The sequence below is a fragment of the Martes martes genome (genome assembly GCF_963455335.1).
Source record: "Martes martes genome assembly, chromosome: 5".
Lineage (NCBI taxonomy): Eukaryota > Metazoa > Chordata > Mammalia > Carnivora > Mustelidae > Martes > Martes martes.
Window position 1 is genome coordinate 138,835,791 of NC_137892.1, and position 25,467 is coordinate 138,861,257.

Sequence of the window (25,467 nt, forward strand, 5' to 3'; positions counted from 1 at the left end):
AAAATAAAATCTTTTTAAAAATCTAATATCTTTAAATGAAGAAAAAATTAAAATACAAATGCATATTTTCAAGTCAATCACACAGCGTGATCCCCACACTCAGTACTATCCATGAGGCGTTCAGAAAAGTCTTTGCCAAGAGACTCAAGTATTAGAGCCCATAACTAACTGAAGATTCCTTCACTTGAAAATTAAAGGATATAAGGCGAGAACTTCACTAAACACAGAGTATGTATTTAAAGCCACTGAGTTCAAAGTCACTCTCAAGACCGAGTGTAAGAACTGCCTATTTAATCCAGCCTCACCCTAAAAACCAACTCATCACTGATCCACATGCTTGACCACACTCACTTTCAACTGTTCTGTTTTTCGAGTTACTATTCATCTTTGCTACAGAATGGATGGCATAAATGCCAGTCCTATGAAAAAACTTTTATTCAAAAAGTTGTTTTCCATTAATGATGAAAAAAACAAAAGTAAAAACTTCTGAAAATAGTGAAGGAAAAAAGCCCAAGGCAGAATATCCTTTGTTAAAGAGTCAGTACAAATTCTGCACCACCTGCCCCTGGTTCAGTCATGCTTCAAGGCCGTCACCATGCCAAGGAGGAAGTGCCACACAGTGATTTGCTTCCACCTCCACAATTTAAATCAGGGCAAAACACCAAAAGATATATCTTATTGAGAATTACCTATAAAATCTCAAATCACCATGGTTATATCTTGAGATACGAGTCTTGAAACATAACCATATATGTTCAATTAGTTTCTACCTACCCCTGTCCTTGAGGAAAAAAAATACAGTAATCAAAAATAGGTTATTTAGAAATAATTTTAAGAGCAGAACTAGAGTCATGGTATCAGGTAAGAAAAAAACTATGATGATTTTAAAACTGAGTCTTTGACAGATTATGAAACGTTAACAGAATACAAAAGCACTGAATCATATAAAAATACTATATGAAATCCCCAAAATAAAACAGAAAGTAGCATTTGTATGTGTTAAAATAATTTAATTCTCCCTGTACATTTCTGTCCATGTGAGCCAACAGAAGTCAAGCACGCATACTTTACAATATGTACCTGTTTTCAAACATTCAAGTCAATCCAGATGGCAAAGTAGAATTCAATCACTAATGAAATGTTTAAAAAATATATATTAAACAAAAAATGTTTTTACAAGATAAAAAATAATCTTCCACAATGCAATAAATTGCAGATCACCGAAATTTTAACTCTTTAGATGACTTCAGTTCAGTTTTTGGTTTCAAAATCTAGAGACAATCAAAAAGAAAAAAACGTTGGCAGGATTTCTATCTGTTTTTACGTTTCTCTTTCTTGCTTCGACTACTCGTTACACTGTTTAAAGAACATGATGAAGGTGCTCTTGCATGACCTGTGGCTTTCAGATGGTCAAAAAGTTTATTCCGGGATGGAAATTCACTATGGCAGGTTGCACAGCTGATAAGAACATCACTCTGAAGAGGGAAAAAGAAAAATATCAGTAAGAGCAAATGTTATTCCCTGAGAGCATTAATTTAGGTTTTCACGTTGAGATTTATTATCAAATAATTCGAAATAAAACCTTTTAACAAAATTACCACCACTCAGGCTCAAAAGAGTGAGAAGTTAAGTCCCATCAACCAAAAGCATCAACGTTAAGAGTCCCGAGCCACTCCACGGTATGCACCGTATGGACTATAGAGCGACGTTTCAGTTTGCAAAGTAACGGAAAACAGAGCAGTAGCTGTTCTGTTGGATCTGGTATTCCCACTGTGCCTTTTACTTTAAAGAACAACAGGGACAGCAGCACAGATATAAATTCTACATTCATCAAGAAAAACTGTTCACAGATCCACACCTATTCAGTAGGTGCACAAGGGCTCACTAAAGACGGCTTTAGAATCAGAATTAAGAATTTAAATGATATTGCTGAAACTAGGTCCACTGAAAAATGTCAATATGATTTCGACCTACCGCTGTCTGTGGTTCAGCAGGTACTTTGACAGATTTTTTCATGTCTTTGGCTTTCTTCCCTTTGGGTTTAGGAGCACTGGAAAATAAATTATAGAGTTCTTACAATCCAATAATAATGTATCCCTTTTAATTGTGATTTTGTTCCCAAAAAGATTCAAGTGAAAGGCTAATGCATTAATTTTAATGGCCAATCTAATTAATTTTCACATCTCAAATGAATAGCTTTCCAGAGCAACTTTAAAGACCACAGTAGATGTTAAATGTGACACAAAAACTAAGGCATTTACTTAAAACTGTTGAAACACAAGCTACAACACCTTACAGGATTGCACATGTCCTTGCCCTCCTTCCCCAGAGCTATGGGCCTACCCTAGGCCTCCATCACGGTGTTTCCCTCAGCTCTTAAACCCCTAAGGGCACTGCCCTACCCCTTCGCCCCCACTCCTGGCAACGCTAAATGCTGGCAACGCAGACACGCAACTTGACTCTGTTGTTTGAACTCCTTCTCGTGGTCCTAGACAGGGAGGCTACTCACTGTCCAGATTTTCCCTCAAGGAATAAGAAATTACTCTCTGCTCTAGAGGAGCAGAGGAGGCCAGAGACGAGACAGTAAGACATGGCAGGAAGGAGAGGACCAGGAATGCTCTCTCCGCTGAAAGAGACCTTCCTCTGGCCAGCCACTGTGGCCCTATGGGGCACCACATTCCAGGCTCCTGCCAGCAGGAAGGCCCCGGGCTGTGGATGCAGATCTTGGTGACCTGCAGCGCGGGGCCCAACACAGGAAGACAGCCCTGAGCATGGACACACGGTCCCAGACGCTCCAGGCAAGCAGGGCGTGGGCCTCATCAGGAGACTTGTTCTTGGATTCCTTGTTCAAGGATTACTGATCAAGGATAAAATAAGGACCTCAACAGGATAGAAACTGGGTCAAAATGACTTTCTGATTTGGGTCATGTTGCTGAAACGTCCATTAGCACCTTCCTCCGGCATCCTCTTCCCAACATGCCTTGTCTGTATTACGGTGGGACGTCTGTCTGGATAAATGTACACGTCACCGACAGACCTGCTCTGCTTCATCAACCGTGGGAAAGATGTTATTTGAGATCCAAAAAGATATTCTTCCCACCAACAGTAATTAGAAAACGCCATCAACCTGACTTACTTTTTAGCTTCACTTTTTGGATCATCACAGAGCTCGACAGTCTCAGTGACACTGATACTTTCTTGGGGACTCCCATCTAATTCTTTGGCACGGTCTTGATTTAAGTTGGTATCTTCTGATTCAACCTTTACTTCTTCTCCAGTTCCATTTTCATTGAAATTATCATCATACTTCTAGGTAATAAAACATGTATGTGTTACAAAATAATTACAGTAACAACCCCAGCTTCTTAGGATACCAAGTAATTATACTAAACAATTATAATGTTGGGTATGCTCTGGATGAGGAGATCTTCAGGAAGTAAAAAGAAAAAGCAAATAATTTAAAAACACGAATGCTCACTACAGAAACATTAAAGTAAGAAAAAAGTGGAAACAATCTATATGTTCCATAAGTGAATGTTGAATTATGAAGGGAATTATGAAGCTCTTAAAAATCATGTTTGCAAAGACACTGATTCAATTCTGTAGAACAATACCTACAAATTATTAGCTAAAATATAAAAGAAAATTACACATAATGTCTGATTACAATCTAATTCAATACTAAGTAGTATCTATAGGCAGAATGAGGTGTGATATTTATAGTTCTCCATATTTTCCAAATGATCTGCAATGAGCACCTACTACTTTCATAGTTAGGAAAAAAAAAAAGAGCAAATAAGCATTACGAAAAAGGCAAAGCTTGGCCAACATACCTTCACTATGTGAAGAGTGTTTATTTTTGTTGGTTTGGGTTGGGGCAACATTTTGCCACATTCGCTTTCCCTCCCGTTCCTCCCTCTTCTCTGCACATACACCCCGCCCCCAAGCCCGGAAGGATAAAAATAAATTGCAGGCAGATATCATGACGCTTCCCCATGTGTCTCCTAAGAACAAAAACGTGCTCCTACATCCCCACAATGACCTTTGCACTCGAGAATTTAAGGCTGATGTGTCGGCTCCATAATCCATATATTCACAACCCCGTAACAACCTCTCCTTGGGGGCCCTGAGAGGTGTGACAAATCAAGGACCCCATGCTGTGTGTCGTGGTCATGCCCATTGAATCTCCTTTGTCCTAGAACCACCACAGCCCTACTTTTTGTCTTTCATGATTTTGACAATCTGCTGGCTATTCTGTCCCACAGTTTGGCTTCCTCGCTTCCTCTGATTGTCTCCTTAAGATTAGATTCAGGCTACACTTTTTAAGCAAAATTAGACCAAAATATCTATTAAGTACAAGATTTATTTTTTTGCAAGTAATTTTGTCTTTGGAATGTTTCTCATGGAGAGTGTTCAGAATACTGTGCTCAAAAGCGACTTGGACTCCTCCTTTCTGTCAGCCAGGGTCCTCTGTTTACATTCAATTGCAGTTTTCTGGGTTTCCTTTGACCATCTTATTACGTCATGCAAATTTTTTTTCCTGCCCATACAGAAAACTCTCCCAGTCTGAAGTTTCCTGATTCTCTGTGTTTGCTGCCTGTTGCTCTTCAGCCAACTGGTTCAGGTCTCCACACTACCCTCCTTTCAAAAAGAACTGAGGAAACGTCAGGAGAAGTGCTACATAAAACTAGATCCGAAATGGGATTTTCTTCCTGACAGAATCGGAAATCATCAACAAGAGGTATTACTATAAAGGAATACAGCTTTGGAGGGAAAAAATGGGGTAGTAAATGAAGCATTTTCATTGGTAAGAAAACACAAACATATTTATTACTGCAACCAATAAGACTTATGCTTCCTTACTCAGGATAGGCTTGGGTTAGGTATAAATCTCTCTTATCTTATGTTTATTCTAGTGGTTCCAGCACACACAAATGAGAGAGGAAATGTTCTAAGCTAATGATTATAGAGTCTTTGGGTAGAAGACAGTATGAGTCATTTTATAAAGGAACACAGAACTTGATATGTGGTTTTATAATTGAAGCAAAAATTCCAAGTCACAAATTTTAACAGTGATAAATTCATGTGTCATGTATCACTTCTGGAACATGAGACAGATAGAAACTACTTTCAAATATATAACCATTTAAACAGATAAGCCAAATCTAAAGTTTTATGAAAAATCAGTAATGTGTTAACTTAATTTTCTTAAAAATATTTTCAGTTTTCAAAAAGAACTGTAACATTTAATACTTAATATAAGCTAATATAATTAGATTATATTAAAGCAGCGCAGAAGTCAATTCCACTTCCTTTAGAACCACCAAATATCCTTAGTAAAACAGAGCTCATTGTGTGTTTATACATCTATAGGATTGTTACGCATCTATAACAACAAAATAACTTTTTATTTTAAAATATTCTTTTTTTTTTAAAGATTTTATTTATTTGACAGAGAGATCACAAGTAGGCAGAGAGAGGGAGAGAAGGAGGGAAGCAGGCTCCCTGCTGAGCAGCAAGCCCAATGTGGGCCTCCATCCCAGGACTGAGATCGTGATCTGAGCTGAAGGCAGAGGCTTAACCCACTGAGCCACCCAGGTGCCCCAATTTAAAAATATTCTTAAGAGAGATTGGATTTAGATGCCAGTGTGACATATTAAACTACTTACATTTCTGAGTAATATTAAGAAATATTTTTTTCAAGAATCATAAGCATTACACATTTCTAATCAAATGTTCCTTTTGCAAAATTTCATTTATGTTGTTGGCAAAAAAACCCTAGATATACAATAATCAACCCTCAGATTTTCACATATTTCTGATTTTAACTCTTGTCTTAGAGATTTAAGGACCCAGTCATCATATGTGTCCAGATTTTTAATATGATCAGTTAATTAGTATCAGGTAATTAATTCCACTTGCAATATTTGAAGACACACCGACAACAGTAATTAAGTAAATTAGCCACATACATATTAATGGAGGAAGGTGATGAAAAAGAAAATTGTTTTCAACTTCCTTCAATCTGTTTTATAATCAACATAAAATATAGAGTGAAAAATCCCTCTCTTTAATATGAACTATACTAAAACAATAAAAGCAGTCCAACTTTATGTTTGATATTTAATGTTAATAAAACTTTTTCAACATACCTGTGCTGGTTTCTGTTTCTTTTTCTTCTGTTTTTTAGAAAGCCTAAGAATAAATAGAAATAAAAATGTCAAATATTTAACTGTGACTACTTACTAAGTGGAAAAAAAATACTAAAACACTACTGATACAGAGAGAAGTAAAATTTTAAAAGTAGTTAATAGCATAAGGTCTTAAAAAGAAAATATTCACATTATTGTTATAAAATTAGAACAGTGGTTCCATTGATGGTAATTAGCATATCAATTACCTTGGTATAAAACTGCTTTTAATACAATCATAATATATTCTGTAAAATTATACTCGACATCATGTTTTTACCCGTTTCAATATTGTAAATTCCCTTACGTAGAAGAAAATGTGGAAAATATTAGCATAACAGAATAACTTCTTAGATAAAACAGCATTTAAATGCAATCTCATCTCTAATGTGATAAGTAAGTCTAGAAGCATTTTTAGAAGTACTTTTGTTTTGGTGCATCTTCTATTTCTTCCTCAGAATTGGCATTCAATGGATTTTCATCAGTTTGAGGTCCTGAAAAATTTTCTTCCTCCTCCTCCAGCTGTTGTTTTAACAAGGCAACCATTTCCCGATGCTTTTTTGATTTTTCATGATTCCTCATGCTGGAAGAACAATCGGACGTCAGTAACCACAACAGGATTCAAAAGTGCCCAAGTATGTGGCTAAATAAATGCAACTATGGTAAAATTTATTTTTCCCAATAAGGAAGCAAAATGTTGGGGATCCTACAAAGAGAAGCAGAAGAACCCTGTCAGGACCTCTCAGACAGGAGGACACAGCCAGCCCACGCCTGAGCTCCTCTTCCCTCCATCCCAGCATCCTCCCTTCCCTCCGTCCTTTTATCTACATATTTGCTTCCAATCTTTCTTTTCTTTTTTTTTTTTTTTTGGTCAAGTTCTCTATTATCTTAAAATTCAAGTCTTCTCCACTGTTTCCTCTTAATCACTGAGTATTAGCCTAACACATGCATGTTCCACGCTGCACTGTGGGCTCTGGGAGATCCCGAGAATTTATAAGACAGCATTCCAACCTGAAGAGAAGACCACTTGGTTTACGACGTGAGGGCCTCAGGTACCAGAGTAGTTTACCCCCTTTTGCTTTTTTCAATAACTGTTTTTCGCCTTCTCAAGAGGGCTCTCCCTTCTCACTCCCACCATCCTAAAATGTGAGTTCAGACACATCTACACCCCTCTGCCTAAAACTCTCCGAGCCATGCCTCTTTCGGGGCATCTGTGGGCCATGAAGTAACATTCCACAAAATAGGGTTGACAAGACAGAAGTACCAGAGTCAGTAGATGAACAAGAAAGAAGGAAACTTAGATCTGTACTATCAACTTTATCTCATCTCTTCAGAATTGGGTTTTCTAGCTTCAGTTGCTACTTTTCCCTCCCACTAAAATTCTCCTTCATACCACGGTTTCTTAGAGAAACTGGAACATCTTGTGCCAGAAAGTAAGTGCTCAAAAAAATGACTGGGACTTGTCAAAAGGACACAGGAGCCACCTTGAAGGAACTCTCACTAATCGTATCTCACTAATCATAAAGTTTGAGCATGAAAAGTACAGTAAGAAGTCATAGAACACTGGAATACTTCACAAATTCGTCCTGGTAATAGCTAGACGGAGAGGCAGGGCTCTTGCTGATGGCAGAAGGCCTACTGAGGACTAATACGGAGAAGGAGCACTGGTTCCAGAAAAGCTCCGCTTTGGAACCATTATGTGACAAGTGGGATAAGCTGAAATCATCAATGAATGCCAAATATAGGGCACTGAGGAGGAGCAAGGCACTTGAATAACTTGAAAGTGTCTCCCCACAGATTAAATGGGCTATAAAGTAAAATCTGTTGCAATGGAAAAAAAATACTAACTCTACAATGGAAAAATGAGAAGACGTCCTGGCTGGGTGATCAAAACTCTCACCACCGAGGAAGAGCAGACAGACGTCATACGCTTCCAGAACTGAAGGCCTGAGAGCAGCACCGCCTTGTTGACACGGTAGCCAGCCGGACACAGAATCCAATCATGAGGAGACCAACACTCAAGATGAGAAGTACTTCAGGAAAAAAAAATGTTCTGAAGGGCCCGTACTCTGGAGTAACAATGGCACAGACAAGGGAACTGATCCAGATTGAATAAGACCAAATAAATGAACGCGTCCTCTGATCCTAGACCAGATCCTGACCGGAGTGGAGGAGACACTGGACAGGACACCGAGAGGATGTGGAATATAGGGGGCACCTGGGTGGCTCAGTGGGTTAAAGCCTCTGCCTTCGGCTCAGGTCATGATCCCACGGTCCTGGGATCGAGCCCCACATCGGGCTCTCTGCTCAGCGGGGAGCCTGCTTCTCCCTCTCTCTCTGCCTGCCTCTCTACCTACTTGTGATCTCTGTCTGTCAAATAAATAAATAAAATCATTAAAAAAAAAAAAAAAAAAGAAGTGGGATATAGGCGGTAAAGGAGACGAAAGGACCACAGCCAGGTTATAAGCCTCCTGAAGCTGACAGCTGTCCTGCGATCATCTAACAGAATGGCTTTCTTCTTTAGAACTATATACAGAAGTAATTTAGACACAGACAAGCATTATGCATGTAACCTACTCTCAAATTATTCAGGGAAAAACTGTGTGGAGCAGGGGAGGTGGGGGGGAGGGAGAAGGGGTGAACACAAATAGGGCAAAACATCAGCCACAGGTGAATTGGGTGCTTTACTCTATCCTTGCAACTTTACTGTAAGTCTGACATTATTTCTAAATAAAAAAATCAATTTTAAATCTCCTTCACTGTTGCTTTTGTTTTCTTGTTTCTAACTCTTTTGCCCTTGCCACTTCTCTTACTACAGTTTTTCCCCTTGGGGTTCCACACTAATGCCTTGTACGCCTTCCACACCCCCACTCGCACCCTCCGGTCTCCCCTCTCCTTCCCTGCGTGTGTTTTGTTTCTTTGTCCCTTGCTAAGTCTACTTCTGCTTTCTGTCCTGTTCTTTCTCCTCTCTTTGTAATAATATCCCCTTAAATGCTTCTCTCTTCCTCCTTGTTTCCAAAAGGCAAAGTCCCTCTGCTTCAGCAAATGTAATTCAGGTGGGACACATCTGAAGTTCCTAGGTTGAAACGGGACACTGGCCTGCATGAGAGTGTGACAGCTAGAAGGGAGTCTGCCACCAACAACAGAGACTCGCTCTGGTCTAGCCTTCTCGTCTGTGACTGTGCCTTCGTTGCAACAAGCAGTGACATGGAGACGCGTCCATGTTTTAAAAAGCAGCTCTCACATAGGACTGCCGGTGTGAACAAGAATCAGTACAGTGTGCTTAACCACCGGCACAAATCCTACGTCCTCCTCTGGCGGAAAGAAATTCCCCAAGAGAACACGGAGGAGGGCTGGTGACCCCCTGCTATGAGGACTTTCCTTTTAGGACTTTCAGTGTTCTGGTTCACCTCCAAAGAAAAGGGGAGTTCAAAGATCTTAAACTTACGCCTTTTCTGTTTTGAAAGATTTGTCGCACGCTGGGCAGTAAAGGTTGCCGTACAGCTCAGCATCCTCAGCTTCATCACTGTCTTTACCTACAAGAAGGAAGCCAACAGTAAGAACCCAAATCTGAAACGTGTTAGCAAATTACATGTCTTTAGTAACAAACAAATTTCACACACAAGGTAGAAATTGTTTTCCCTTATAAAAACCAAATAAGGTTACCAGGATTTGAGCTGACCTTTCAAAAGCAGTCCTGAATTATAAGGGTAGGCTTCCAAATCACCACTTTATCTTTCCAGTTCTTCTCCTAAGTCTACTGAGAAGACTCAAAGTCTCTCAAAGTTCTCAGTGTGAGCTAAGTCCAGAAACTCAAATGCCACTTTCACAGTTCTACCACAAAGCAGTTTTTTCAACAAATTTTTCAGTTGACCCCTTGAGCAAGATTTGATGTAAACACATTTGTAACTGTAATCTACTCTTTGTTTTTTAAAGATTTTATTTATTTATTAGATGAAGAGAGAGAGGTCACAAGTAGGCAGAGAGGGGGGCAGGGAAGCAGGCTCCCCGCTGAGCAGAGAGCCTGATGTGGGGCTCGATCCCAGGACCCTGAGACCATGACCCGAGCTGAAGGCAGAGGCTTTAACCCACTGAGCCAGCCAGGCGCCCCTGTAATCTACTCTTAAATGCTTAAATAAACCTAGCCTGAAACACTCCATCATTATTTGATGGGCTGGTCATAAAAGAGCCTATTATATATAAACTTCAACACATCTTTACACCCTTGTTTTTTTAATAAGCTTGGGACTTTGTTACAATGAAGTAATTACTATCAATATAGTCCACAAAATCTAAGCAACTAAAATGCTGAACTGAAAGTCCTTGCAAAATCCCATCTGTCTTCTTAAGAAATAAACAGGTAAACTGACTGCCACAGAGATCAATAAAAGGGACCCCAAGGCATCTCTTCTACAGTCTACATTTTGGTTCTTTGTAAGTTATATTAATATAATTTTGAAAGATACTTTCTCACTGAAATCACAAATGATCAAAACTCATTCTACTTAGTATTAATGTTTAATAAATGGTATTAGTGTGCAATTACCTGTACCTTTTCATTATATATAAACAATTCATCAAATAGTTAATAAAGAATGTTAGTTTTGAAGTCAAAATCTGGATCTAAAAATGGTCATATCACTGGTCTATGTGCCAAAGCTTCTCAGTCTTATTTTCCTCTTCAGTAAAAGGGAAGTCATTCTATGAGCAAATTATACATTTAAGGCGTATTGTGTGAGGATCAAGCAAGCTCTTGAATGCGAAAGCACTTCATAAAATTTTACATAAAACTCTAATTATGCCACCTCACGTTTACAGAATGCATTATAATTTTCAAGACTTCCACACATACTACCTCTAAAAATTTCATTTCGTAATCATTTTGAATAAATAAAATTCCACCATCCCATCATTCACCTACTAGTCTAAAACAACACGTTTATAGATAAGGTGAATTGATCCTTCCACACTATTCCTCATGCAACAGCTAGAGACTACGCGAAAGGTCAAGTTATTCTCCTCGCCAGTTCAGGTAGTCAAAGGCCTTGTGCTCTAACAAGAGATGCACAGAAAGGACATTTCTCAGCACAGTGGGAGGAAACTCTCAGAAATGAGAGGAAGAAGTTATATACACCACACAGACTCCTGTACAATATCAGCTTTTCTGGAAAGAGCTGTTATGAAAACTTGACTTCCCAGGCTTCATCACAGGTTTTTAAGTAACCAGCAGTCACACGTGTCAATATATCCACCTGCCAACTTATTTATGCAGCCAGAAGCCCAGACTGCTTAAATCATGCCCAGAAAAGAGGTTATTAATCAAATGAACTCTTATTTCTTATTCTAGTCATCTAGGGTTTAGTCAACATCAATGGACTACCTTTGCTTGGCCTATACAGTATTGTTTTTCATTTTAATTGTCTGCCACATTTCAAAGCCGGAAGACATCCCATAAAAATCCAGATTTCCAGCTCTGCTTAGAAGGCAAACAGACAGGAACACCCTGGCAACACGGTCCTGGCAGCAGCGGAGGGAGCGCAGGCGTCCCCAGGATGCAGCCACGCCCCTGCCCCTCCACCCCACCCCTGCCTGTCACCTGCAAGCATCCTGAGTGCATGACGTCTGAGCACAGCATTCCCTTTCTCAAGTTTCCCACTGAAGACAGTTACCATCGTGCCCATCTTTGAGCTCAGATTCCTCCATCTCATCTTCATCTGATCCATCCCCAAACTCCTTCTCGTAGCGTGCCTCCATCTCCTTGAGCTCCTTCTCCAGGTCGGCCACGGTCATCCAGCTCTGTTCTTTGTACTGCTCGGCCAGTCTAGACACACAGCACAGCCCCAGTGACGCTGGCCCTGCTTACCCCACAGGCCTCCAGCCCATGTCCTGGAGAGCTGCTCCCCCCGCACTGTCAGGGCTGAGTTCAAGTGGGGGCGAGTGGCTTATCTGTTATGTGGGTAATTTTAATCCCCCTATTAGACAATAGGTTTTGAAACCTAGACCTCCTAGCAAGTTATTAAAAAGTCCTGAGGTGTTTTTAAGTCCTAAGTGGCAAGTAGAGTGCCAATTTTCCAAAAATGAAGGGTGGGGTGAGTAGAATTTAGAAGTGAATCACCTTTAAAAGAATGCTACAGTGCTCTGGACAATGCTTTTACGCTAACTCCTAGTGACAAAGCTTTAAAGGCATAAAAATGAACCAAAGCCCTGGAGTGTGCCATCAAAGAGGCAGGACCACGAGGCGGGGCACAGTGGGCGCACTGCACAGCGTCTTGGGCCGAAGCCTGCCTCTGCCACTTCCCAGCTCTGGGATCTCGGGCCTGCCTGCCTGGCTTCCTCAAAAGGACGAGAAGAAAAGCCAGAACTTACTTCGCAGAACTGCTAGGACAAAAGTGCTTGGAACAGGGCCTCGTCCAGAGGAGGAGATCAATGGGCGGTCATTATTATTATGTCTCAGAAGAGTCTGGAAAGGATCTCAAGTATTGAGGGCCTCTGAAGGCCCTCAATACATGCAGTGCAAGGGTGGCTGATGAAGCCAGGACACAGGGGGTGCCCCCCCCATCAGGCCCGGTCCCAGGGCCCCACACCTCTCTGGAGCCAGGGGCCCAGCCGCGCCTCCCGTACTTGGCCTGCTTCAGCTTCTGCTGCCGCCTCATCTCCTCCGCCTTCCTGGCCTTCTCGGCGTTCTGCTCCTCCACGAGCTTCCGGTGCGCCTGCACTCTCCTGTCTCTCTTGCGGATGAACGCGACCAGCTGGCGCACGAGCTCGTTCTTCTCCTTCCTCGCTTTGTCGCGAATCTTTTTGTTTTCTTTTTCCATGGCTCGTTTCTCCCAGCGGTTTGAAGCTTGTCGTGTATCGTATTCTTCCTTCCAAGCAAAGTTCTTCTGAGTGCAGAAACTCTGCCAGTAGGCATAGAAAGGATGGACGACCTAGAGACCAAGAAAACAAGTAACGTGCTGAGGTTTAAGATTCTTTTTCTTGGGGCACCTGGGTGGCTCAGGGGGTTAAAGCCTCTGCCTTCGACTCAGGTCATGATCCCAGGGTCCTGGGATCCAGCCCCGCATTGGGCTCTCTGCTCAGCGGGGAGCCTATTTCCTCCTCTCTCTGCCTACCTGTGATCTCTGTCTGTCAAATAAATAAATAAAATCTTAAAAAAAAAAAAAAGATTCTTTTTCTTCAGCAAGGCAGCAAATTATCAGTGACGCAACACATCTCTTTTTTCACACACATCACATCGCTACTAGTCAATGGAAAAGAGAGTCCTTCAGGGCTTTACAGAATAAATCGCCCTTGAGAACAAACTGAGTGAGGCGCTGAATGGAATGGGACCCGCTCAATAAACAGGAAAAGTAAAGGAGGACAATTCGAGGGCGCCACAAGCCCCTCCAGGAAGGGAGACAGGGGCAGAGTTAGTTACAGTGTGGGACCAAGAACCAGGGTCCACTCTTCTCAAATAAAGAAATGGGGAGAAAACACACTGGTAAATGCTAATTATAAAATGGCAATGCAATTTTCTTTTACCGTATCATAGTCGCTCTGGGAGTCTCCGAAAGTGGGGAAATCCTCCATCTCCTCTTCTAACACAGATTCTAGCTCTTCTTTCGCAATCATCTCAAAAACGTTACGATAAACTGTATAAAAGCCCTAAAGAACAGCGGCAGGAAAACAAATTCTTAATACTTTCATACTCTGATCACAGAATACAATTTTAAAACGTACATGAAAAACTTTGATGTTAAAGAATTACAGGCCCAAGCTCTGTCATGACAGAACATGCAGGTTTCTGAAAACTGCAGTTTTCGTATGCTGACAGTTTAAATGCAAAGGCAATATTTTTTCAGTTTTCAAAATGAACACTGCTTTCACCTATTATAACATGATTTCTCTTTGTGTCTGAAAGTCTTGTGCTTGACAGGAAATTAAGAGTGAGTTCATTTACCTTTTCATCATCTCCATAACCAGAGTAACAGGTCACAGTGAAGTAGTGAAGCAAATCTAAGCTGTCGTCCTGATATTCCCCATCAAGCCCACCTTTAAGGAGAGCCTCTCTATGATTATCATACCTAAACAAACAAATTAGCGTCATCAGTGATCGCTGAATAAACGAGAATTCAGAAGGACTCTTGAATCTGAAACAGCCAAAATATTATTAGACATTTTAATATGTCCAATCCACACTCAAATTTTTTTTTAAGTATCAACATGAAAAGACTTGATAATCCTTCACAGAGCTGATTAAAACTATGACTGCAACGTCAAGGATGAGGCAGGCACTGCACACTCCTCGCCCACATGAACAGTGGAACTTAACAAGCCAGGGAATTTCCACGACTCCCCCAGAAAGGTAGCTGCATTTCTACGGGTAAGAAATATTACTAAATTGGTCAGCACGGGACATAAACTGCTCCACAGACTAAGATTATATATTTGTGATCACATTTACCAACAAAGACCAGAACGGGTCTTCCTAGGTTTATATAAACAATCTACGAGTTTCACATACACACAATTACTCCCTATAATAACTCTGTAACGTCAGTTCTTACCCAAAGATATAACGGGAAACTCACTCTCAGCGATACTAAATAATTTACCCATAATCACAAACCCAGTAAGCAGCTGAGCTCGAATTCCAAACCGGGCCTCCTGCACTAGAAGGACCATACTCCTAGTAACTGTGCAGTCTGGCCTGCAGGCAACACGAGAGTCAACAGCAGGGCCTTCACACGAAAGGACAAGAGAGCCCTTCGAACAGGAAGGCCACCTGAGATCTGGAGCAGGGCACAGAGCCAAGGGAGGCAGGATAGAATTTCAAAGTTCCTAAAGGAAAGCAAAAGCATTCCTAAGGCCAGATCTCCAAATTTTTCAGGAGGAGAAAAATGTACGATTCTCTCTCTGATTTTCACCTAAAGGACAATTTTTAAAGAATTTTTTTTTTTTTTTACAGCCTTTCTCGCTTGAGAGCCTGCCGTGTTGTACGCTGTTTGACACACACAAGACTCGTGCAGCAGCCCTGCATACCCACCTGCTCTTTGTAACAGCAGGCTCTTGCACAGACATGTCGGGGCTTAAAACCTACTCCTTGGTAGCAAAAAGTTCATCAAGAATCTGAAAACTCGGTGTGCCCAGGTGGCTCAGTGGGTCCTGGGATCAAGCCCCACATCGGGCTCTCTGCTCAGCGGGGAGCCTGCTTCCCCTACTCTCTCTGCCTGCTTCTCTGCTTACCTGTGATCTCTCTTAGTCAAATAAATATATAAAATCTTTAAAAAAAAATCTGAAAACTTAAATTTAAGCATAGAAATTTTTGTCTGGGGGTGACTGGGTGGCTTAGTCCTTTAAGCATCTGCCCTTGGCTCAGGTCATGATACCAGGGTCCCAGAATCAAGCTCCTCATCAGGCTCTCTGCTCAGCAGGGAGTCTGCTTCCCGCTTTGCCCCTCCCCCTGCTCATGCTCTCTCTAATAAACAAAATCTTTTTTAAAAAAAGAATTTTTTGTCTGAAAATGCTATTAAATTATCAGGTCATCATACCTAAAAGTATCTGTCATAGACATAGAAGCTTAATTCCATTTCTTCATATAATGTAGTTCTTGGGGAAATCCCGCAATTCTAGCTCTGAAACACTGTTTTAAGGGTAAGTCAGCATTCCTAACACCAGTAAACTTGTCATATACCAAAGAGATCCCGTTTAATAAGAAGTTATTTCCCAAGGGTCAAGGTTCAATCTATCTAATATTGCCAAGCTTTATTCTACCTCCTCTAAAACGAAATAATTGGAGTATTCACCTCTAAGCTTCCTTCCAATTCTAATACTGCAGTTTCTATAATGAATAGGGGACAGATGCCTCAGAACACACCGAAACATTTGACAAATATCCACTTTTTAAAATCTTCTATTGATAATTCTTCCCGACAAAATACACTAAGATAGGAGGGGCAGCGTGATGCTCACCATGCTCTTTCCTGAGGGTCACTCAACACGTCATAGGCTGCTTGGATTAATTTAAATTGCTCAGCTGCTTCTGCGGCATTATCCAGATTTTTATCTGTTAAAATAAAGTTCCAGATAGTCAGTCATCAAAGAAGTAGAGGACAGAATCTAAAAGGGACCTCTTCCATCACAAATGCCATAGATGAGGAGTTCACAAAACAAAGAAAAACAATCAGGAAAAAGCAAAGAGGTCCTAGTGAGAGTTGATAATAAGGATATGCGACAAGTATCTACCTGAGAAGAAACTATATGCTTTCCCCTAAGCCTTGGTGCATCACTGAGCACTCAATCTGGGTATCCACGAATGGAAAACCCTGAGTAGCACACATTTTATTTTTTGAAAAAGCAAAATATATATGTAAAATCAGTCATGGAAGGAGTGTTATTATTTAGTATTGTCTTTATGTTTTTTCTTTCTTATCAACACAGACCACAATCTCATAAAGCTTTAAAAATATATGCTAATTATTTTTCTCTTAACTATGAATTCAGAGAGCACCGGGCAGCTTCCAAGGTGGCCCCCAAGGCTCCCCACCTCCTGGCATTCACACCCTGTGGAGCCCCCTCACAGGTCACCAGGGTTGGTCTGTGTGGCCAACAGCAAGGCAGCAGAAATGGTGATGGCACACTAAGTTACTTCTGAGATTAGTTTATAGAAGGCTTCAGCTTCCTCCTCAGGCTCTCGCTCTCTTGGATCGCCCTGGGAGTAGCCAGCTGCCACAGCAAGACGACACTTGGGTGGCCCACGTGGAGAACGGAGGCCTCTGGCCCACAGCCAGCAAGGAAATAACGCCTGATACCATGGGAGGGAGACTGAAAAGTGGGTTTTCCCAATGAGAATACCACCTCACGAGAAACCCTGAGCCAAAACCACCCAGCTAAGCCATCCCTACACTCTGTCCTCAGAAACTGAGTCCACATAACGGATGTTTGCTGTGTTTATACTAAGTGTTTGGTAATTCGTTATGTAGCAACAGATAACTAATATACTCAGAAAGTGAAATATTTTCGGACCACTCTGGAGCATACCAAAATTCTATAAGCTACAACTCAATACTTGCCCTCTAAGAGGCCAGAGGAAAAATAGGCCAGAAACATACTTCCTAGGAATAACTTTGCAGCCTTAGAACAAGACCCTCGAGGGCATCCTGCCTCCTCTTTTTAGGTACCATCACGCGGGGTGTCCAGTCCTTCAGGGAGTTTTCTGCTCAACCACTATCACGGACAATACTTTCTCAAGTGCAGCCATTGGCCGTAGCTCCTCTTTGCTGAGATGCTTTCACCGAAAAAGCTTTCGATATTATTTTAGAATCATAGTAACTCTAACTTGAAAGGAAAAAACCGTCCATCCCCGCAGCCCAGCTGTAAGTGGCAAGCGATCTAGTGCCAGTCTAAATCCCCTTCCACAGTGCAGCCCCTCTGAAGACGGCCAATGGTTATCTCTAAGTCCTCTTTCTCCCAGAACTAAATACTCCCGTTTCTCATGGCACGTCGTAATCCTCTATTTCAAATACAGCCAAAGACAGGCACCAATAATCAAGGAGCCAACCATTCATTACTTCCCTTCCTTCACAGTCTCTTTTAATCACTCTAGCTCATTACATTAACTGTCCACAACAGCACCGTATTACATCCTTCTGAATTTACAGCTGACAAAGTTTCACGTATTTTTCATACTGACAGGCCAAATGATAACTGTATAATGGATTTTTTAAAAACTCAAGAGCTCTGGGGCGCCTGGGTGGCTCAGTGGGTTAAGCCTCTGCCTTTGGCCCAGGTCATGATCTCAGGGTCCTGGGATCGAGCCCCGCATCAGGCTCTCTGCTTAGCGGGGAGCCTGCTTCCCCCTCTCTCTCTGCCTGCCTCTCTGCCTACTTGTCATCCCTCTCTCTCAAATAAATAAATTAAACAACAACAACAACAACTCAAGAGCTCTGAATCCATTCTGTGGCAGACGCTGAAGGTTAGATCATCCAACACCTCTCCCCTTTTCTCTTGCAGCCTCCACTGGGGGGGCTGAGCTAAAGGACTTGCTTTCCAGACTCCCTTGCTGCTAGAAATGGCCATGACACAGCTCTAACCAGTGAGAGGACAGCAGAAGTCTAATTATTAGTGTATTTTCTTTCCTTCCTCTTTCTTCTTGTCTTGCATGTGAACTAATGTGTGGCGCTTCAGGAGCCATCATGAGACTGTGAAGAAAAGCCAAGAGATTCAAAGTGATACTAAGGAATCACTGAAACAATGCCAGTAGGCACCTACCTCCAAACCTTCTTGTGGTGAGAGAGAGAGAAAAAAACATTTATTAAAGCCATTGTGGTTAGGTTTCCTGTGATTTCCAGCTAATACTAACAAATTCCATCTCGTCATGGCCCTGTTGCCATCAGGCCTATCCTGCAATCAGATAATACAGCACACTCAGTCCCCTGTTGCAATTATTTTAAATTCTGATCACCACTCTGTGTAAGATATTACTAGTTGCCTACCTAGTATCTAGTCTCTTCTTCCTCCTAACAAAACCCTGATTTTGTTCATAGTAGTAATGTGCCTAGTTAAAAATGCACCTCCCCAGACTTCCTTGAGGTTGGGGAGATCAGGTGACCCAGTTTTAGCCAATGGTAAAAACACATGCCTACCAAGTGAAACTTGGCAGGAAAGATTTTATTTTCCAGATGGAAGAGATGGGTTTTGGTGGCACTCACCTCATGCCTTAACTCAGTCTAAAGTCTGGGTATAAGGCCTACAGGCGATTATGAGGACTGAGACAAAGACTGATGGTTTATTCTCCTCTTCCAGTAGTAAGTGAACCCCAACTCTGTGGTGGGCACCTGGTCCCATTGTAAAGACTCCTTATCGCAGTCTCCTTTGAAGCTTCACACGACCGTGACCACACTCTGACGTGTAACACGCATAAGAGTGTTCTATGACAGCTTTTAAGAACTTCCTTAAAAGGCAACTAGCACGCATGCTCTGTCCCTGCTCTGCCCTTTCCTCCTCCACTCGGCTCCCTGGGACCTCCCCTCCCAAACCCCCTGCCCGCCAAAGGCCACCCTGGACAGTAAATGAGGGCCCACCTGAGAGGTGCTGGGGAGAACTGCTACACGGTGGCTCACCTGCCTGTCTCTGCACCACAACATGGGACAGCAAGAAACTTTTAGCTCTGAGGCTTAATCGCTTACACTCGGTGTGAGCACTCAAGCCTCGGGATCAGGACAACAGAGCAGGTCTTTGAGGGCTTCGTCAAGAGCTGGAGCTACCAAGACGGGCGTCCCCTGGATTTCTTGCTAGGTATGAAAAACAAAACTATTCACTTTAGTTACTGTCGCCACCTTCCTGTCACATGCAGCTCTGAACACAGCCAGATATGCCTTCAAGGTGAGAGTCATGATTTCTGTATCTTTCACAATTCAAAAATACTCATGATTTCTACATCTTCATCAAACCATTCATAAACTTTCTGTCATAAACAAAACAGCACAGTCCCAATTAAAGCAGAATGGCAGAAAACGCCAGCAAATAAATCTTCCCACATAAAACAAAAAAGGTGACTGGGGGAGGTATGTGGGTGGTTCTTCTTCACCTTTTAATCAGTTCTGTACTTCGTTGTCCTGTTTCTTCCCACACCCTTCCTTCCTCCCCCAAATAAGTTTGGAGAAAGCTCAAGCTTTGAAACACAAAAAGTCCATCAATGTACCAGCTGAAAATAAGATCTCGCCTCTTACTAACACGTCTTAATTTTTTTCAGTCTGTCATATGGCTTATTTCACTTAAATATACCTGAACTGGCTGACTATAATGTTAAACTGAGATCTAAGCACATAGATGCAGTAAGTTAAAAAGCAATAATAAAGAAAAAGCCCACATTTATTATCAGCCACACCCAAAGGCCGCAGGTACTGCAAACCCAGTCATCAAAGTTTAAGAGGCATTCTCACACTAATCTCTGTGCTTTTCTCTCCATTCACTCACACACTCTTCTACTCCCTCCCAAACTTTTTTACACTACCTTCTGGAAAATTCCATGGACTGAGCCTTTTAAGTCTTGCCTCGACTGAAGCCAGGCTCCCTGGGAACACCACTTCCCTGCAGGACTTCCTTCTCGGGCTCCTTCAGCCACAGCCCTCATGTGGCAGGGCTGGTGCTGGAGCTGGCATCCTCCTGGCTGCTGGTCCTTTCCTCATCCCCAAGGGCACACTAGCATTCCGTCCAGATTCAAACCACTGGCCAACCCCACCTTCTTCCCCTTCTCACTATCCACATATCACTCAACCAACTCCCCCTTAATTCACTGAGAATTCCAGCCCTTGGCTCAGAGTTTCCATTCCCGGGTCCTATGGTCACCATGGGTGACTTCAATGTACTCTGACCTCCCGGTTGCCCTCCTCCCAATCTTGCCTGCTCTAATCTGCTCTCTCCATACCTGACAAACACAAACCTACCTTTTCCCCTGCTTCCCACTGCCCTTAGGTTAAAATCAATCTACCTCGCCCAGTTGGCCCCAACCTCCAAGACCTGGCTGCTGCTTACCTGGCCATACCCCCCTCTTCGCCTTTCCTGTACTCTGCCATGCTTTGTCTGGCCTTCCTCCCCCTGTCCTCCCAGCTTTCTGGCTTTCAGTCTTGCCTTAGGGATACACATCTGTCCCACCCACACAGAAACCCAGTCCAGGTCAGGCACGTGTGCTCATAAGCCTGCAGAACACCCTGTACTTGCCTTCAGACCACCCTTCTCTCACCAGACTGAAACTGCCTGTTTCCCTGGGACTCCCTGATGACTCTACCTGCCTGCAGAGCAAAGGACCATTCCTGCCTCATTCACCCAGTAAAGTGCTTGCGGCAGTCATCAAATAAAAGCCTTCCCCTCAAGAGGCGTGATCTCACTAGGAAGTAACATTGATCCTACTGAAAACTATTTTCAGTTGCTCAATTAAAAAAAAAAAAACCAAAAACCTCAAAAAACAAAAAAAACAAAGAAATACCTTTAACAATGAAAAATGAACAGCCTTTCTTCTTGAAGTACAAATTATTCTTTGAAGCAAAGCCCAGATGTTAACCTCAGAAACACCTAACACAGGACCTTTTACACAGAGATTGAATTGAACATTTGCTGACTGACAGACTTAACAAATTAACAAGCCAGCACAGCAAAATATATCAAAATCATGTGTCACCTGGAAAGTATGTATCCTTTAAATGTATAGGCATGTTCAAACAAAAGGTATTTAGGATGTTATGATTTATGATGACATTCAGAGAAAACATTTCATTTCTAACCGGTTTGGTTTCAAAATAGTTAACTGATGTTTCAGTAACTTTTGCCTACTTCTTCCTTCCTTCCTTGCACTGATTTCCAGTTAATCACCAAATCTGATCATTTTTCCTTCACAGCATCTTTTCTACCAGGCCTTGCCCTTCTCTCCCACTAACCCCCAGCCTGGTGTGAGCCCTTCCTTGCCACAGTGGACACTACCTGACTTCTGTCCCTGTCCCTCTTCAATGCACTCAGCCACCCTCACAGTACCGCCTCAAGACATCTTAATAAAACCAGCTTCAACCCTCTCTTATTGGAAAAACAAATTTCACAGTCCTTAGCCTAACATTCAAGACCCTTTACGATCTAATCTTAAAACTACACTGAAAAACATATTCATATTATCATCAAAATTATATAGGCATTTGGTCACAAGCATTAATCCTCTTCCTCACACTTTTCCAGCCAGAAGAGTCAAGAAATTCCTAACTTCGTTCTAATTCCTAACTCAATTTCTGATGAATGTTTACCTTACTTCTTCCTTTCCAATATATATCATATTTGTTTAGTTCCTCTGTTGGTAATCGTTACCATTTTAAGTAACAAACCCATACCTTTATTTCTTGTTCCACCAACTACAGACATTACCTTTTGACTTTGGGTCCTAGGCCCTTCCTTCAGCTCTCCTCTCAAACTGTATTTTCAGATTTCCAATAAATACTGCCTGCAGTCAAACCGTCCCCTGGACCACCTTTTGTCCACCATGATGCTCTTCCCTCTACTCTTCAGCTCACTTTTCCCAATTCCATTTCCCTAAGATCCAGCTAAAAATCTAGGATCCTCTGCCAAGGAGAAACCTCACTGCTTCTCATGACATAGTGAGAACTCCCTCCCCTGGCTTCCTGGGGCATTTGTTACTTGTTCTGTTCATCCAACTACCAATTATGTATGTTGCACTACTTTGTTTGCGCTTGTATTTAACTTTTCATGGTTTACAGCATGTTTTCCAAGGGATGCCTTAGCATTTCAGAATCTTACTATGGTGACTTGCACATACTGGAGATTCTATAAACACCCTTATTGATTAGCGCTAATATGTAAACCTCTTACAAACCTCAAAAAGCTGATATTCAACTATAGCCTTAGTTTCCCAGTCTGAAAGATCAGATTACTTCACAGAAGTCACACAGGCCTGAATTACGACCAAATAAAACATCCAAAGGAAGCATACTTCTAAGTACACATACAAAATTCACTAGGGAAGACACCCAATTAAAACTCTCCATCTGCAAAACATCTGAAGTGGAGTACACGGCCCGTATTTCAACAGCTTACTGGGAAAGGCGGGGGGGGGGGGGGAGCACAGCTATATAAGACAGTTTACTAGCTTCTTTGTCTTAATTTCAATAAGGGGCCATAAATTACACTTGGGTAGTTGGGATTCCGTGATGAAGTTAAGGGCAGCTGAGCGGCAGAAACTCAAGCAAGGGCCAAACTCGAGAGCCCAGGTCTCCGGATCCGGCTCGTGTCTGCTTAGGGGTGGGAGGAGTCGCTGAAGTCGCTAGAATGTGTCCTCCCCATCAAGCGCCACTGCGGGTAGCGCCGGGGTTGGTGGGTGGGCCGGGGGAACGTCTGGGTAGGGGCGGGCTGCCCCGGGCTCGAGGGAAACCTGGGGTGAGCGACGCGTGCTCCGACGAGCGGGGAGGACGCCCGGCGGGAAGAGCACTGCGCAGGGGCACCTGGCCGGGGACCCGACGCGGTTCCCAGGGCGAGGGGAGTCACAGGGCGGGCAGGCTGAGACTGGCCAGGGTCCCGGAGTTATTCCGGGAAGAGGGGGGCGAAGGGTGGCGGGGGCCCGGCTTTTGCAAGGGCTGCGACGGTTGCGGAGTAGTTACCCGGGTGCCATTTCAGGGCCAGCTTCCGATAGGCCTTCTTGAGCTCCTCCTCGCTGGCGTCGCGCCGCACCCCCAGCGCTTCGTAGTGACACTTCATCGCCCGGCCGGGCAAGGGGCTGGGACCGGGGCCCGGGGCGGGGCCGGGGCCCGGGCCCGGGCCGAAGGGGTGGCGGCGGCGCTGCTGGTCCTCTTCGGCAGCGGGAGTCCGGCGCCCACACCCGGCCAGCCAGCGAGCGCGGCGGCGGCGGCAGCGGCGCTGGGTGGCGGAAACGCGCGGCGGCGACAGGCGGCGCGGGCTGCGGCACGCGGGCGCGCGGAGGGGGCGGTGCCGGAGGCCGCGGCTTCGCATGGGCTGGGGGAGGGCTCGGTTCCGGGAAAAGCTGCGCGAGAGGGAGGCGGGGCCTCGGTGGGTGGGAGGCGGGACCGCGGCGGAATGGAGGCAGGGCCAAAGCAGGTGGGAGGCGGGGCCGCGGCGGGATGAAGGCGGGGCCCCGACAGGTGGGAGGCGGGGCCACGGCGGGCGTCATTGTGAGGGGCACAGTAGCCGGTCTGTGTAAGGAGCACTAACTGGGCTGGCCACCGGAGGGCTGATAGGAGTCTGATAGAAGGTTCCGGAAAGCATCTTGTCTTATGAAGACGATTTCTCAGTGGACCCCCGTTTTTCCGGGTGAGGCGACTCAGGCTCGAAGTAGTCGAGTGTTTTGCTCAGGCCTCCCCAACTGATCAATGGCAGGATTCGGGTGAACCAAATGCAGCATTTAACTTCAATTCTCTTCAGCTGCCACTTATTGCGATCTCTAATACTGCTCATTCTGATAGGCAATGAAGTAACAGTAAATATGATGCCTTAAAGTGGAAAATTTGAGAGACCATCAACACATTTAAAAATAACATACCAAATGTTTTACCACCAGTATGAATAAAATTGTGCTGACCCACCCACTAACACTTTCTGGCTTCTAAGCCTGCATTTCCTAGATTGTTAAGAATGCTGTTAGGGGATAGTATTTAACCAGTTTTTGTTGATCGAACCGACACACCGTTCTTACAGCATGGGAGATCCGTACAACTGTTCCAATCTGATAAGGTGTCAAAATAGTATCCTAATTGTCATTAAAATATACTGGCTTAATAGATACACCAATATATTTCACTGTAATGTGGAATGTTTACATATGTCAGTTGTTAGGTGTAGGTTTTGTCAACCATGTGTAAAGAGAAGGGTTGGCTCTATTGCTAGCGTCTTATTGTACAAGGTGGTTCCTTGCTTCCCTAATACCCTGCCCACTGCACAATCAAAACCAACCCCAAACCTCAAGTTTCTCCACACACCACTGTTCAACCAACTCATACTTGAAATTTACACACCTGCCTCTTTTTCAAAGAAGGAAGATACTATACACCATCTTAGTTTGTAAATTGGCAATGGATAGGGACTGAGAAGTCTGAATATAGGTGAAAATGGAAACTTTCCCCATTTGAGAATGGGGCTAGGGGTAGGGGGATAAAAAGTGACAAACAATAGAATTTTTCTTCCTCCAACTGCATCTGGTTTTGCTTACAACCCGAGTCACTTGCATTTTTCCTCCTGAGAGAAGAGGAAATTGTTTCTGCCTGTAACAGTTAAAGAAATATAGGGACAATTACACTGGATATAAATTTCAGTTTAAAGGATTATCTTTATTGAACAAGTTGACTTCTCAATGAACATGAGTTAAAAAAAAAGGAATTCTCATTCAAATGAGGTACATATATAAATGATCGTGAAAGGGAAGTAATTTGGGTCAGGAAAATATGTAGAAACTGATCATCAAAATTGTTAAAGAAATGCCACTAAAACTCTACGACATACACCTCAGAAAATCTTTAAAGTTTGGGTCTTCATTCAAACAACTTGTTGAGCCAGTTTATTTTATAACCTATAATTAACTTCTTGGGATGTGGGTGTTTAAATACAAATCCTGAATACAACTTCATTCCAGGCTGTATTCAATTGCTTAAATAAATAAGCTTTTTCTCCCCCTGCACTTAACCAAAATTGGCCTTCGCTAGCAATGCTCAAGTATTTAAAGTGAACCTCTGAATTGAATTACCTGCTTAGTATAGATTTCAAGGTAAGTAGCCTAATTTAGACTATTTCAAAATAA

At 42.9% G+C, this 25,467-nt stretch overlaps 1 protein-coding gene across 1 annotated transcript; it reads right to left on the minus strand.

Annotated features, from left to right (window-relative positions):
• Positions 1-812: 812 nt before the first annotated feature.
• On the minus strand, positions 813-23,664 carry DNAJC21 (DnaJ heat shock protein family (Hsp40) member C21). The gene is made up of 12 exons (XM_080804862.1): positions 23,321-23,664; positions 16,140-16,233; positions 14,128-14,251; positions 13,710-13,832; positions 12,813-13,117; positions 11,861-12,012; positions 9,640-9,727; positions 6,616-6,774; positions 6,153-6,195; positions 3,137-3,309; positions 1,975-2,050; positions 813-1,475 (listed from the first exon to the last, which is right to left on the minus strand). Exons 1-12 carry the CDS (start codon positions 23,415-23,417, stop codon positions 1,311-1,313), a joined length of 1,599 nt encoding a protein of 532 aa, XP_080660988.1. The 5' UTR covers positions 23,418-23,664; the 3' UTR covers positions 813-1,310.
• Positions 23,665-25,467: the final 1,803 nt, after the last annotated feature.